The sequence below is a fragment of the Dermochelys coriacea genome, chromosome 4, assembly GCF_009764565.3.
Source record: "Dermochelys coriacea isolate rDerCor1 chromosome 4, rDerCor1.pri.v4, whole genome shotgun sequence".
Taxonomy (NCBI): Eukaryota; Metazoa; Chordata; order Testudines; family Dermochelyidae; genus Dermochelys; species Dermochelys coriacea.
In genome coordinates this window covers 108,732,074-108,748,993 of record NC_050071.1, presented here as the reverse complement: position 1 = coordinate 108,748,993, position 16,920 = coordinate 108,732,074, and the positions used below count along the sequence as shown (strand labels likewise).

General features: G+C 36.6%; 1 protein-coding gene across 8 annotated transcripts in view; it reads left to right on the top strand.

Annotated features, from left to right (window-relative positions):
- RBPJ (recombination signal binding protein for immunoglobulin kappa J region) overlaps window positions 1-16,920 on the top strand; it is a 90,156-nt gene that overhangs the window by 54,368 nt on the left and 18,868 nt on the right. For 5 of the 8 annotated variants that reach the window (XM_038399482.2, XM_043514048.1, XM_043514050.1 and 2 more), the window contains 4 exons: window positions 1,757-1,795; window positions 5,664-5,759; window positions 14,830-14,995; window positions 15,654-15,828. In XM_038399482.2, coding sequence (XP_038255410.1) covers window positions 1,757-1,795; window positions 5,664-5,759; window positions 14,830-14,995; window positions 15,654-15,828 — 476 coding nt within the window. Of the gene's footprint in view, window positions 1-1,756; window positions 1,796-5,663; window positions 5,760-6,217; window positions 6,285-10,600; window positions 10,850-11,197; window positions 11,947-14,829; window positions 14,996-15,653; window positions 15,829-16,920 lie in introns of those variants that run through there. The other 3 variants (XM_043514053.1, XM_043514054.1, XM_043514052.1) reach the window with 3 other exon arrangements.

Sequence of the window (16,920 nt, the reverse complement as noted above, 5' to 3'; positions counted from 1 at the left end):
CACTCAAGCTTGCAGATTCATTTAAAACAGACATGTCTTCCAAAACACTACGGTCTGGTCTACACAGAAAGTTGAACTGGTTTAATATTTCAGGTGTGTTTTTAAATTGATTTAATCACCTTAAATTAATGCTGCTGCCTGTCCCCTATAGTTTTTCTCTTTTGGTGGTCTCCTAAGCAGGATAGTATTCCTCTCTTACAATGCACATTAAATTATATGCATTAATTGTATATTTTCACTTTGTGGTGCATTTCTGGAATTACTTCAATAATTGCATAATCAGTTAACATTACTGTGTTGTACTTGCTTTGCTACAAAGTTCAGTGCAGATCTGCTCCATAAATTAGGGGATCTCTTGTCATGTAATTTTAGGTCTCATCCTCCTTATTGCAATAGGGAGCCTCAAATGTTGTAGAGCGCTATTATAGATGGATTTGTTTTATTGTTCATGAAGCATAAAGGGAAAGATATATCTGTTTATGATATACTGAACCAAGAACATTGCCATTCTGAAGTGTATTTACCAGTAATGGCTGTGTATTCATTGCATGATTGACTTCCTTGTCTCATATCATTTATTTTTAGGTAGAAGGGTGTTGAGCTAGCTGCTACATGTTTCTTGTTCTCATTTTAGCTTGTGATTGTACTTCCTTTAAGAGATTGAACATAGGAACAGACGTGTTTTGAGGCAGGGGAGCAATATTCTTGTCTTCCTTTTCTCAAATCTTCTTGACAATTCTGACTTAATCTTTTTGGTTTGCTTTGTATTACTGAAGAGAATGTTTCTATACAACTCATGTATGCATTTTCTTACATACTTTAATATTTTTAGGAAGATTTAGCTTAAAGTTTGTGGTGAGGTAGTATTACCTCACAATGCTAATTGATTATTAGATGTTTCTTAATCACCCTATCTATACCTTCATGTTAGCTGAGAACCTAACTTTTCTTGAGTCTCTAAACCATTGTATATAATAAACTTTGTCAACCCTACTGTTAAGAAGTTACTGGGCGGGGGAAACCCAGTTTCTTAGAAAAGTGATTCTCATGTGAAGTATTTATAGTGCAATGTATTTGCCAGCTCAGAATCAGACAACTGATGATCACAATATTAGTAATGTTGTTGTCATTGTGTTGATTAGTAACAGTTCTTACTGGCACTTCTAGTAGGTGGTAATAGCAAATAATCTCTGATTTTTGATGTAGTTAAGAAACTTGGACGTTTAAAGTAAACTTCAGAAAAATGAGGCAAATGTGACTTTTTGCAGAAGGCATAGTAAAAAAGGACATTAGTAGGAATTGTACTACATTTCCCCCCTCCCCCCAACTGGACAATAATGAATGATTTCATTTGCCAGGCCTTTTGGTCTATTAAGAACTATTTCACAGTGAAGGCTTTTTTTCATTTTAGTTAAAATTTGAATAACATGTAATTTTTCTGATTTATTTGAATAAGAAATGTCTTTAGTATTACAGAAAAATTCTGTAAAGGGGTGGTTTGCTTTAAACAAAAATAGAAATGGAACATACTCAATTTAAAACATTCTGAATTATAAATGAGTTATCAGTACTTGTACTGTGTTTTTAAATATATCTGTGTGTGTGTGTGTATATACAATTATGTCAGCATAAAAAATTAAAGAAAAATAATCAAGGAAATAAGAAGATACAGCAATATAGAAAATTCTAATATTTAAGTGTAAAAATCTATCACAGAATGTTTGTTTTAAATTACTGGCTTCTTGTTTGTTTACAGGAAATTTGGTGAGCGACCTCAACCTAAACGTCTTACCAGGTGAGCATAGAATAGTTTATCATTTTATCTAAACTTATTTTTTCCTTTCAAAGATATATAACAAATTGTAACTTGTCAGCCTTTAATTTCAGTGCTGAAGGATAATCATTCGGCAGAGAGTCAGAGTACATTTCAAAATGTTGGTTTAAAATATTTCCCCCAAAATGAAAAGCTTTAACAAACAAATTATCAACCAGAAATAGTACTCTGAACATTGATTGCCTTCCTTTCATTTCTCTGTTTAATCTGAAATTCAAAATTCTTTTCAGAAATCACTTGGCTTTTATGTAGTCAAATGTTTATAATTTGTAGAGAATTGTAGTAGGTATTAATCTGTTCAGGTCTAAGTTTCCAGAGATGATGTCAAACCTCTCCTCATTGACAAGTATATATATATTCTATCCCTATATTCCAAATTCATTGATAGGTGTGGCTAATGAAATCACATCAAATGTCAAAGCTCTTTTACTGGCAGAATTTAAATATTGTATTTGAGGGCTTTTGCGCAGCAATGTACATCACAATCAAGAATGCTGTCAGGGAACGATCTTAACCTAAAAGTTTTGTGAAGTGTGACCAGTGATAAATAGTACCACATTCTCAAGGGAAGCTGTTCATGAAAGGCTGTGAGAAGGGCTGTGAAGTATTATATCTGAGTTATTCCTGTTCCGTCTAGGAATATCTTACTGTAGAAGCCATAAAATAGTCACCATTTTCCAATTGTTACCAAACAGTTACTATAAATACTGATTAATCTGTGGAGAGGGAAAAACTATAGTAATCTTGGATACTACTGTGTGGCAACTGTAGGTAAATGTTTACTTAATGCTGGCGACTGTGTTTGCCTGATGTGCACAAAACCTGCGCTTTTTTATAGCTCTGTGTGTGAACAATAGTATTTGGGGGCATAACACACCCACTGTACCCTGACCAACTTCCTTTTACATGAGGGAGAAGGATGCCTTATGCAAAACAAGAAGAAACATGTTTTGTGTCATGTCAGGTTTGGGGTACATTTCATCAGGAATGCATTTCCAGATATACTCTAGCTTTGTGCTCAACTTGCTTCATATTTAGGCTGTACTTGGAACTCAAACCAGAGTTTATCCCATAATAATTTTAAATAAGATCAACAGGTGATTTTCTCTTTTCCCATATGAGTTATGCAATTATTATCTATATCTATTTGTGGATTTTTTTTAAACAGGTAGGTTTAAAATCATGAAGTATTTTCTCCCCTTGGAGGTTAATCACTTGGAATTTTCTGCTTCCAAAGTTATTGGTAGAATCCACCTTCCTGGGATTAATTAAAAATGGAAAATTGAACGAACATCCTGTATTGTATGCTTAACTTTGATGAATCTAGGGTTCAGCTACTTAATTAGTAAAGTATCTTCAACCTGGGAACCATTTCCCATGTGTGAGAGTGGGTGGTTCTAATTTTTTTTACATACCAAGACCCCATGTTCTGAAAATGTAGTAAAATGTTGAGGAACTTCCATCCCATAAAATCTAAACAAAGAAGTGCCCTCTCCTATCCTCTGCTAAGACCTCCCAATGCCTCTCGTGGTCTTGACCTCTTCATTGAGAATCTATGCTTAAAGAATTGAGTAGAGAACATCTTTTAGGATCTGGTAAACGTATCCCAGGAGATAGATTTCTTCTGAGTACAAGAAGGCAAAGAAGGTGGAAACTGGTGAATTGGAGTCCTTTCTTGTATCTCTTTTCCCTTTGAATTAGCAATCCTATACTTAATACATAATAGAAAATGTAAGTAAGAATATGATACATTTAGATAGTCTGAAGAATATACCATTGTTAAAATTCAAATGCTCTTTTAACTAAATTCTTTTCTATATATCAAAAGTCCTATATGAATAATAGACTATGTTGCACCTGCTTGCCATCTCCAGTTGGAAAATAACTTTTTTTTCGGATACATGTTCTTCAGCAATTCTGAAACATTCTTTTTCTCTTCATTGCTTAAGTTCCTTGAAGGAATAAAAAGATCTCTAAGCAACTTCTGTTCTATTGTGCTGTTTGCTTTTGCAGTCATATATAAAATGATATATTTTGTAATGATGAGTAATGGTGCTTACCTCCTTAAAGTGCTTTGAGATCTACTGATGAAAATAGCTATGTAAGAGCTAGGTATTCTTGTTCTTATTGAACATTGTCTTGATAAGCGGTAGAGAAAGGAGGATAGTCTTTCCATTCTTAGGGGGTTAGGTCTATGTGGCAACAGTGATTTTATAAATACAGCCTTTAGAGCAGAAGAAAGGGGTAGAGATAATTTGCTCCCAACACAATGCTTAATATACACTAGAATTGACAGCACATGGGCATTCTTTACTATTTTTGTTTCAGTCTCTTTGAGAAATTGTTTAACATGAGTACTGTAGATATTCATGGATATTGCATAATGCATTCTGCAACTTGAGCATATGTTTATGACTAAGTTAAATGAAGCTAAAATAGAGAATTTTGTGTCAGTACTGAAATATGTAAATATAATTCATTGAGAAGATATTAATCTTTGGTTTTGTAGTTACAAAGTACTGAACATCTGAATACCTATGTAAATAGTCTCAGATAGTATATGTAAATATACTTGAGAGAAACAGTTTTTTATTGTCTATACTTTATGGCTGTATGCAGCATAGTATTGATGTTACTAGTTATTAGCCAAATTTAGTGAGATCAAGGTAATCCACATTTAAAATTGTAATTTGGCCCATATTTCTGTATTGATGTATCATCCACTTATATACATATTTCTGGTGCACCAGTTACCATGGTATCTATGTGCCAAGTACAAGAATTTAAGATGAAATGTCATCCCAGTTGGATTACGGTCATCCCAGTTGGATTACGTTCTGTCCCCCACTGTCCTGGGTGAGTTTGTATTCCATAGGCTCTCTTTATCTGAGGGGTCTTTCTAGTGGAAAAAGATCTTGTCGACTAAGAATATTGTTTCTTTGGTTGAGTAAAGTTCTCAGTCAACAAATATCTTGGTGCCATTAAAGAACTATCCAAACATTGGTTGAGTTTGATCTCCTGGGTGGCTGCCTTTAGGTGGATGCCCTTCACCAAAAATGTCCTGAAACCCCTTCCATGGAGTTTTATCTCTACTTCTGAAGCTACCTACTGAAACTGACAGTATTTGCACTTACCTAGTTAAGGGCTTTGAAGGTAAGGACCAGGGGACCTTGAATTGGTTATAGCGCATAATGGAGGGTTGGTGTAATATGCAGAAGACCAGTAAAATGTCATCGTCTACCTATTCAACTCAAGAGATGGTTGTCTTTGTTTTTAAGCCAAACAGCTTCTGTCTGGCTTCTGTTGTCATTGTATGGATGAATGTTAGAAAACCAACATGGACCATGTATGTCATGTAAGCACATCAGTGCACATCAGATAAACCTAAGGAAGGGGATCTTGGATTAACTCAATGTTTTTGAACAAATATGGGTAGCAAGTTATTGTAAATAATAACAAGACCTCAAAACATCCCTGTTGGTGTGAATGAACGTATTGAAATAAACACTGCCTTCTACAGCACCCCAAGGTTTCCCTGTAGTGGAAAACTTTATGATGATAGTAGATGATGAAAACTCACAGAAAAGTATTGCAGTATAACTTACAGTTGTGAGGTGAAATTGAATACTGTTTTTTTTGCCCCCAAAATTATCTTTTAAAACATCTGGTTTAAACCCAACTCTATATTGTTAGTGTGCTGCATATCCCCCTATTTTGTCGTCTTTCCACCTCAGCTGCATTTTTTCTTAAAGTTCTATTTGAATTATTATAACTACAAAACTAAAAAAAACCTTTCAAAACTTATTTTTACTTTAAATTTAATTTTTAGGGAAGCTATGCGGAATTATCTAAAGGAGCGGGGTGATCAAACAGTACTAATCCTTCATGCAAAAGTTGCACAGAAGTCCTATGGAAATGAAAAAAGGTAAGGAAGAGTCTGTCAGTCTCTCTCTCTCTCTCCCCCATCGAGTCAAAAAAACTAATTATCTAGCGTGTCATTAATTTTAGCATAGTACCTAACAAAATTGCCTTAAATTAAAAACACCTTAATTTGATTCTAAATAAATGTATTGATGAAATATATCAAGTGTATTGCCAAAAACTAGACAGGTGTTTGTATAGTGAATGTTGGAAAACTGCTGCTTTTAGTACTAGATGTTTGTGTCTGTTTCTGCTGGCAGTCTCAGTCCCCAGGTTCGCTTCACCCTGGGATTTCTTTCTCTTATCTAGTTCACATGGTTGGGAGAGCAGTGAGGTTCTATAGATCCTCATGTCCTTTGCAGAGGTTCTTCCCTGCACAGTTTGATTTCTGTGAGGAGAGGGATATCCTTAGCCTGGGCCTCATCTCTCTTCCTCACCCCAGTAACGATGTATCTGTTGCAGGTGCTTCTGTGTCTGTTCATGCCAGCTGAGTTAACTAATACTCCAGTTACTTGTGGAGCATTCTGAGGTAGACAATATCTCAGTGTTTAATTAAAAAAAAAACAATAGAATGAGAACCTTTACCAAAATAAAAAGTGACACACACCCTCTTTTTTTGTTCACTTTTAAGGGGATCATCATATTCAGATTATAGTTAAACTTAGCTCTAGAAAAATGGGAGAGTCTTAGTAAGACTTTCCTCTTAGTATAAACTATTTTTCCATGGTAAAGTGTCTGTTTAAAGTATTTTGTTTGGAAGAAGTGGTGGGAAGGTTAGCTTTTTTTCTTTCGGTAATTTTAAATAAAGATATACGTGGCCCCAATTCAGGACAGCATTTAAGCACGTGCTGTCCTGAATCAGGCCTGTAATTGCAATAAGACACATCGAGATGTATCATTAAAATTAGTATAAAGTATGTCTTGTTATAACAACTTCTTGCCAAATATAGGTCAATATATAAGTAGTAAGACGCTGTCTATCTGAGTCTATTTGTGTAGATTTTTATACTGCAGCTGTCAACATATCTGATCACTGCATTTCCAGGCAATTGTAGTACACTTCAGGTAGTTTTTAAGGCAAGAGGCTGCAGAAGAAGCATTTTGGGAAGGCTTGTTAGTGAATGTGTTTTATGAATAAGTTGTGTGCAGGCTCTTAGGTACGGTTCTGCTGGTGCACTTAAATTCTGACTTGGAGCATCAATCAGAAAAAGCTCCCTTATGTCTAGATTTCTGATTATCTTATAAAGCACAATGACTGTTACTGTAAGATGTACATAACAAATTTCAAAAGTTAAATTGCTGAGCTAAAAATATTGGACTAGAGCAGATGAGGTTTCAGATACAGATGTTATCTATATGCAATAGCCACAAAACAGCCACACGTGCTGCATGTACTGTTACCTTTGCTTAATCTTTCTTTCTCCACCTTGGTCCACATCCTGTTGTATCATATTGCTTGTAAAATTTTCTGAGGTTTGAGATATTAAACATCTCAATGTACAAAAACAATTGAAAATCAGAATCCATCAGAAAATTGCTTGCAGAGTTCTGAGATGTAATGCCACTAGTACAAATGGGTTAATTTCCTACCGTTGGGCCTCTGTTCATGAAAAGGCCACTGTTGGCTGTTCTTCATACTTCTGTGCCTAGTTAATGGTACATCAGTGCATTTCCACTCTCCTGATAAGACCTTCACAGCTTGCAGTCTTCACTAAGCTTCTCTTCTAGGCAGTTTCCAGGTTCAGCAGTTCCATTTAATTGTTAAGGATTTTTTAGATCTCTTTAGAGCCTTGCATTTCTTATTGAGAATCAAATAGGAAACTCAATGAGGGGGGAAAAAAGGACACAAGTGAACAAGTGCACCGTGTGTATGTGATGCAACTAGGCAGCCCTCTGTTGCCGACTGCAGCATTTTTGGGCACATAGCAAGGGAGTTACAATTCAAGGCAGAGTAGCAGTAAGCAGTACCTGCTGCTTCACAAAAGGAGGATTTTACAGCCGTCAAGATTCATGATGACAGAACAGCAGGAATACATGGTTAACTTCCCAGATTGCATCCTATTCAAAAATAGCATGGTTAAGGAGTACAGCGTACTGAATTCATTTAACCCCTGAAAAAGCTTTGTACGCTTCCATCGATAGGAAAATGCATTTCTAAAGAGCTTTCCTCTGTCAGACAGAAATCTGTTCCTTCTCTTGGGCCCAAAGTACTTCAGGAGCAGGAATCATCCACCATCCAACCCTTTTAGGGATAGACTTACTCTTTTACTGTTTGGATTGTAGTAAAGGAAGTGGAGGGAGGGCTCATTTTATTTGAAGTTTTAAAACTCACCATTTGTGTTAGGAAAATGTGTAAAGTCCCCATTCCCTTCCCTCCCCAAAATGACTCTTAACAAATATAAGGTGATACTTTCAAGGTGGATCTTTGTTCCTAGCAATTTCTAAATATTCCCATGTGCCTTTGACAGGTAATATTTCCCTAAACAATTCCTTGGATAAAATACAGAGTAGAGCTTCAGGCATTCTTGATGTGGATTGCTGATTTTCATAAGTATATATTGTTAATGTTAGTAAAACCACTATGGAATGCATACAAGTATGCTTTCCCAACTCCTGAGGATTGCTGTCCTCATGCCAACTAATAATCATAAGATGCAATCAGAACGACATTAATATTATATAAATACAAAATGCCAAATGTTAAAACATCAAAGCTCTTCTGAGGGGGAACTGTTTTGTGGTGTTTGATATTGGGTCCTCGTGATCTGGTACCAAAAATTTTACATCACTTTTCAGGGGTGTCATGGCCACCATTAGTGGCTCAGAAACTGAACTGTAATCAGATATTGATTAAAATAGATACATAAAATATTTTTGCATAGCATGTTCCTCCTCCACTCTGTAGATATTGTGGAGGTAGGTCCATCCACTATTTAGTATAGCTGGAGTTTTTCTTCACACCAGTTATTTTGAATTCTCTTCCTAGTGATAGACTTACCAAATGAGTAAAAAGATTTCTTTTTAGACCTTCAGAGTTTCAGGAAGAGAGAGCTCAAGGGTGACAGTGGCTGGGAGTTCAGTATAAGATTATAGCATCATTGCCAAACTGATTTAATACTGATTTAGTTATTAAAAGAAAAATTGGAATATTTAGAACTATACATTTTGTTTAAATATTAAACATTCTAATTTTTATTCTCCTTCTCAAACCGGTGTTTAAAACAGTTAAGAAGATACCTTAGAGTATTACACTAGGCTCCCAAACTTCTGGCATCACAAATGTCTCATTATTAACTAAATTGCCGGTATCAACAGAAGGCTCAGAAGTGCCAGTTGTAATTAAATCTTTGGATTCACTTCGGCCTCCAGATACTTTGTGCAAATGAGTGCAGATTTAGGTCCTTGATTTTCAAAATCACTTTACTTTACTCATAGCGAGACATGCCTTATTTCCTTTCTTATTGCTGGGCTAAGCAAAATTAGCAAAGGTTTTAAGGCTATTTTATTCTAATGATTAACCATATTCATGGAACATTAGTTTTATCCATTTTTTTCTTGCATTTCCAAAGAGAGAGGTTGTTAATTGAACCATTACTGATTGTGCCTACGGTTACATTATATTTTAAGCTTCATGGAAGGATCTCTCCATGTTTTTTGGTCATGGACTTTAATGTGATAAGGAGGTATCTTGGCTCACTTTAGATGTGTAGAGAATAATCTATCTTTACTAGACAGGCTTGTAAATTTTCAGAAGTTGGGGCTCCTTTTGTAATTCCAGTTTCCAGTCATAGAGATAGTGTAATCACAAGGCTATAGAAACTCCTCATTTCTGTTCCAGCGCTGCATTTGGTTTGCTATGAGGTCTTGGAAAAACCTTTTAACCTTTTCTGTGTGCAGTTTATCCATCTGTAAATGAGGGTAATAACTACCTTGCAGGTGTTTTGATGAGGCTTAATCAATAGTATGACATTCTTGGTGGAAAGGTACCATATGATGTGCAAATGTTGTGTAGTGTGATTTTGTTTAAAAGCCTTAGAAAGAGGTACTTCCAGACTTAGTCCCCAAGATCCTGGCAACTTCTTTACTTGTCTATACAGTGCCTAGCACACTGATTTTTGATTAGGATTCCTACATGTTAATGTAATAGAAATAATAATAGACAGGTCCTTCACTCTTCTAAGATGAGAGCATATTTCTCTTTAGTAATAATAGCCTTTGGAATGGCAAGGGTGATAGAAATTTAACAGAAGAAATTTGCAGGTGAACCATATGGCAATGACATGTGTACATTAGTTATTGTTTACATTTTCAGATGTTGCATTCAGCATAGTTGTCTGTGTTCCTTCTGGGGACTTTGATTCTAGATTAGACTTGTGCTAGTTATGTTTCTGTAAAGATGCCATCCACCATTTCACTCCTGGTTCTCAGCTTCCTGGCATGAGACAGTTCCCCAAGCTATTGAAATTTTTACGGTCTCAGAAGGCAGTCACTAATGGGACTTTGAGCCAGCCCCCTTATCAGTGGTCACATACTACTGTCTGAGTTTGTTTAGTACACTTGGAATATTCTAGTTAGCAATTTCTTGACAGCTGTTAGTGAAAGAACTCCTTGCAGAAGCTGCACCTCGCAGTCTTTGTTCAGTTTTTCTCTGCAATGCATTGTTGAGTATGCTTTACTGTGTGCCTACCTTCCAGTTAGGTCCTGGTTGTTATTGCTAAGATTGTTTTGTCATTGAGTGCTTTGCCTTGTTCAAGGCTTGCCACGTGGCTCCGATGCCTATTTTTAGCACTCTGGCACCTAATTATTTTTCATGTTTTTTTTTTCTTGTTGCATTGTATTCTTCAGTGGATGTTGTCAGTTTCTTCAGCCCCTAAGAAGGAAAGAAGACTGCTGAGTGGTTTCATGCTCAGAACAATGTGGGTAATTGACAAACATATCTTCTGCCTTGACTGTCTCCAAGTCGACCACCAGGTACAGGGGGAAATATTGTCATGCAAATGTCACCTCGAACGGTGGTGTATTTCTCCAACCCCGCAGACTACTTTGAAGACTACTTTGAGACCAGCACAGGGCTAGGCCAGAGTGTTTCAAAAGGTAAATCCTTGAAGCAGAAGCCACAGTTGAACAAGAGTGCTGAGTGCCAGGACTCGGTAGCGTTGGCATAAATCCATTTTTCCCTGGTAAGCCTAGTTAGGGTAGTTTCACCACTGAAGCACCATGTTTTCCCAAATTCATGGCCTTAGTGGTGCCATACCTAGAGGGGCTGGGAGTGCACATGTACCCTTACTTGGGGAATTGGCTGGTCAAGAACACCACTATGGAGGGAGTCAAAAGAGCAGTCTGTTCACTTTTCCATGTCATCACGAGGGTTTTGGAGTCAGTAGGATTCAAAGTGTCTACTTTTCCCCAGCAGACATTTGGAGTACATGTGAGCTATGCTAGGCATGTATCTGCTTGGTCTTCCTGCTGCAGAACAGGATTCAGCACATGACCAATCTGATGGAGAGGAATTGTCAGATCAGATGGATGATCACATGGGCCATACTATGAATACATTTGAGTTTTGGTGGCCTCAACTGAATTAGGAGTACCTTGGCTTTTCTTCTCATGAGAACAACTCAGTGGACCTTAAGATCACAGTGGAAGCAAGCACTATAGGGGGAGTCGCATCTCTTCTGAATGATGGACAGCCTCTGGGCTTTTCTGGCTAAGTGCCAGTCCAAAGATGAGCTTCAATTAGGGATTTAGTTCAAACTCCGCCATTCAAATTGTTGTAACCACAGATTCGTCCAACATGACATGAGGAACATACAAAGAAAATACCCTCACCCCACTCAAGGAATTTAGTCTTTCTATAGGAGCAACAACAGAACATTTTATGTACAACAGATGAGTGGTTCTGAATACATGAAGTACCTTCAGAGACCTGATATGCCAAAAAGTGGCCCTGGTTCAGACATACAATAGGGTGACTGTGCTTTACATCAAGAAGCAGGAAGGGACCAAATTTTGCATCTTATTCACAAAGCTTGGCAGATGTGGGAATGAGCTTTTTCCCAGAAGACACTTCTGATCGCCATATATTTAGCAGGGAAGAAGAACATAACAGAAAGAGTTGATCCATGACAGATCTTCACAAGTGGTCTCTGGAACAAGTAGTGGCCTACCTACTTCACAGAGGAACAATGGAGGTAAATTTCTCCATCCCTTACTTGAAAAAGAAGCTACCAATCTTCTGCTCATGGCATGGCAGAAAAAAATTAACAAGGGAATACCTTATCTATCCAATGGAAAAGGGGACTCCTGTATGCCTTTGTACTAGTACCTCTTGTAGTCAGGGTTCTGGCAAAGGTTTGGAGAATCAGAGGCAATAGGTTTTTAAACATTTTCTTTTTTTTTGTTGGGTCAGATTACTTCTTTGGGAACTTCCACCTCCCACTCAAGTAGAAGCTTATGGTCTTGTGGTTAATGTAGAGGACTAGAAGTTAGAAGGCCCTATAAATTGAAGATGAAAGGGAAAGCAGTTTTCTTTGTTCCATAGCACCTAGTCCCACTCTGTTTCTAATTCTGAACTCTGGAAATTGTTTCAAACTAAAAATAGTTGGAGTTTTTTTTTCCTCTTTCCTCTCTTCATATGTAGTTGAAAATCAGCCCATGACCAAAACGTAGATATTCTCATTTATTATCTTAACCCATTTCTTCCAAATGCTTTTTCTCCAAGTTATTTTAAACTAATCAAAGACTGGGGCTTCTTTTATCCCATGTTAAATGAGAAATAAATGCATCAGTGCTGTACATGCACACTTTACTGTACATACAATAAAACCTCAAAGTTATGAACACCAGAGTTACAAATGGACCAGTCAACCACACACCTCATTGGAACTGGAAGTATGCAATCAGGCAGCAGCAGAGACCTAAAAAGCCAACAACCCCAAATACAGTACAGTGCTGTGTTAAACGTAAACTACTAAAAAAAAATAGAGGGAAAGCAGCATTTTTCTTCTACATAGTAAAGTTTCAAAGCTGTATTTAAGTCAAAGTTCAGTTGTAAACTTTTGAAAAAACAACCATAACGTTTTGTTCAGAGTTACGAACAACCTCTATTCCCAAGGTGTTCATAACTCTGAAATTATACTGAATTTTACACAATATAATTGAATTCTTCTTTACAGGAGATCCTGGGATTGTCTGTATAAAGTTAGAAATTGAAAAACCAATACTTGCCTCCATCTGGAGGTAGAGTAAGAGAGATTAACCCTTAAGGCTAGACCAATAAGCGAACCAATCAAGCAGGTCTAATAATTATGACTGTTTCTTTTTTACTTGTTTGAAATGTTGTAGCCTTGTTGGTCCCACGAAATGAGAGAGACAAGGTGGGTCAGGTAATAGGTATTGCCGTTTATTGGACCAACTTCTTTTTGTGGAAGCAACACGCTTTTGAGCTTCACAGAGTTCACACCTGAGAATAGCTCTGTAAAGCTCAAAAGCTTCTCTCTCTCACCAACAAAAGTTGATCCAGTAAAAGATATTATTTCACCCACCTTGTCTCTCTCTCTCTGTTTGATTTGGCAGTTTGAAATCAGTTTTTTAAAACTTAGTAAGCCAAGAATCTGTATATGGTTTTGTTTTACAATATAATTTAGTATTTTTGATGCCCTTATTGTAAGTTTTCGTTTAAAAGAAAGTTGAATTGTTGCAGCCAGTTTGTTCTTAAAATGGGTTACAACTTGTTTTCTGGTGGTCTTTATCGCCTCCTAGTGTCCTTTGGCAAAAACTTTTCTGTACAACATAAACTGAAAGTACTTGCATTTGGAAATATGTAAACACCAGCATTTGCTCAGTTGTAAAGACTGAAAATAATATAGATACATAATACAGTATATGACATTGTAACATATTTTCAAAGCTTGAATTGACCTCAAAAGTTAAAGATGCTTTCCCCCTTTTTCTGTAGATAATTTAGAAAGCAGTACTCTTTCAAGTCATTACAATTTGAGGGCTCACTAGGGCAGCATATTATTTTTATTTATTTAAATTATTTTAATAGAATATAGTAAGTTTTGTCCTTACCATAGTTTTGTCATAATTTCAAATTTAATTTTACACAGGTTTATTTTAAAAAAGAAAGAAGTATTTAATTTAGATTTTAAAAAATCTGATTTAAAAATATTTTTAAAGAAAATCAGAGTTTTATCCACACTGTCAGAAAACAAGTCTCGTCTTAGATTGATGAAAGAATGTAAATATAACAATAAATACTAAATGAATATTTTAGAGTGGTTTTTCTGAAAGTCTTATGTTTTTATTATTTTATCTGTCAATGAAAGCTCTTAATATCTCTACACCAACTTTACGGTCCTTAGAGTAGTAGTGGGCAACCTGCAGCCAAAATGCAGCCCATCAGGGTAATCTGAGTGCGGTCTGCGAGAGATTTTGCTGACTTTCACCGTCTGCAGATACGGCCCCCTCAGCTCCTGGTGGCCACGATTCGCCATTCCCAGGAAGCTACACACTCCCAGAATAAATTGCATAAGGGAACCAAACTTGTTTAATTTTAATTCATAAACTAATTAATAGATTCACTTGAGGAAAACCTTCACAGTTCAGTTTAGTCACAGATTATATGCTGTAAATTTGGAGGAAGATGCAATATACTTTTTATGCAAAACAGAGTTAGCATCCTGGCTAAAGTGAAACTCTCAGCCCAACTGTCATTGAGGGGTTGCAATGTGTGTGTGTGTGTGTGTGTGTGTGTGTGTGTGTGTGTGTAACCTACAAATACCCACTCAGTGTCATTTTAAGACCCAGTATTTACCAGGGCTCTATTTAAAAGCTCTGAATATCTCCCTTCCAAGAGTATAAAACTCCTGATTTTGCTCTGTACAGTTGCAAGATGCCATATCTTTAATCTGTCTCCCTCTTTATGCTGCGATGGAGGGCTTTTGTTCAAGTATCAAATGCTAATTTGGCTAGGAAGGTTTTGTATTTGCCGGGACAAGACTCAGTTTTGTCGCTTGTATGCAAAGATTTTTATAAAAGCTGTATGTAATCTGTAAATTGTTCATCTTCAGGTTTTTTTGCCCCCCTCCATGTGTGTACCTTATGGGCAGTGGATGGAAGAAAAAAAAAGAACAAATGGAACGGGATGGTTGCTCTGAACAAGAGTCACAACCATGTGCTTTCATTGGAATAGGAAACAGCGACCAAGAAATGCAACAGCTGAATTTGGAAGGAAAGGTAGAGCCCATATAATAATTACTCCTGTAAATTACAGCATGGGACGTTCTAACCACTACTGTCTTTCAGCAAATGCTTTCATGTTGTGTTTATTTTCTGATCACTAACTAGTTATTGTGGCCCATAAGACATTAGGGTGGGGAAGGTTTGTCAACTGGTAAGGAGAATGAAATTATCAAGTTTCTAAGCAGGTATAACAAATATTTAAAAGGAGGGAATAAAAATACTTTTAAAAGAATTGATGTAGTATTTTGCTAAATGTAGAGATATGTTTTACAATAATACAAATTACTATGGGATGTTTTCTGGTGCCATCAATGAACTAAGATAGCTAGAATAAAACTGACCGTGCATAGGTTTATGTTGTTTTTAGGTGTTGCAAGCACTATTTCAGTTACCTTGTATTTGCAATGTAGTTCCTTCACTGAGGCTGTAAATGTCTATTTTACAATGCTCTTCATGATGTACGTTTTAAATAATTGGAGCAGGATTTTGTGATTTCAGGGAATTGGTAAAGAAAAACATTTGGGTAGGCATTTTTAAAGATGAATTCTGCCCATGTCATATATTTTCTGATTATTTAGTATGGTAAGTGTTTCTGCTATCTTGAACTAAAAGTTTATCTGAAAAAGAAACAGTAGTTTATTCTAATCTACAGAACTATTGCACAGCCAAAACATTATACATCTCTGACTCAGACAAAAGAAAGCACTTCATGTTATCAGTAAAAATGTTCTATGGCAATAGTGATGACATCGGTGTGTTCCTCAGTAAACGGATCAAAGTCATCTCCAAACCTTCTAAAAAGAAACAGTCACTGAAAAATGCAGACTGTAAGTATTTAATGTGCAGGTCTTTACTTTATGTTTGACCTCACATGACTTTCTTCATGTATGTTTGAGGTTTGAGTGGAACTAAAAATAAATACAGTGGAATTTTCCAGATTTGCTGTAATGTATTTAAGACCTCTGTACACTGATTATTTTTACAATATTCCTCTTTATTTACCTGGCTATGCTGTAAATGAATTGAATATGGCTAGCATTCGCAATATAGATTAATAGTCTTAAAAAAATTCCTTCAGCAGATTTCCAATAATGGGTCTGTATACCTATACACAGGCTTGTCAAGAACTTGCTTATCTCAAAGTTCTAAGCTGTTGATTCGAGCAGGTCAGGACCCTTCTTGCTGAGGTACTTAAGCTACCTCCAGTAGTCAACAGCAAAGACATTGCTTTAGGAACATTTAGTGATTAGCTCTATATCACCCCAACCAACTCTGCACTTCTCTGCATCACTCTCAGTCTCTCACTGTCTTTCCTCTCATTGATGTCTATTTTATTTATAAATGTATTGTGTGTGATTATCTTCAAGGTATCGATTTTTATTGGCGTTTGGGACTCTTCATGTTGTTGATTCTCCAGACTTTAAACCCAATTTTCTCGCTCATTCTGGAACATCTGTTTTTTGTTTTATAGCTCTAGAATTCTTGGGTACTGATGCATAACTGAAGCACTCCAAGCTTTAATCTCCCTTGCTTTTTTCCCCTCAGAGTTTTCCTTGTCCGTAATTGATGCACATCAGACATTGTGTATTCCCTTTTTCTTGATCCATCAGATTCTCTCGTATTCAAATATTATAGTCTAATCTTCTCCAATCTCAGAATCCTGCATTGGGATTTCCAGACTAGTTCATTTGGGTGCAAGGCTCAGGAGAGGGAATCGGTGTAAGTGGGGAAAGCTGAAAGACCCCAGTCTCCCGAACCAACTTGCAAATGTGCAGTTAAAGTAGCAGATGACTTCTTGAAAACTCCCTACCTTCCCTCTTGCCTGTCTTTGTGGCCTAATGTAGTTGGAGGAGCAGTTCATAAGTAGAGATCTGCAGATGAAGGCAGTTGTCTGCCAGCCTAAATGTCTCTTCTCTGCT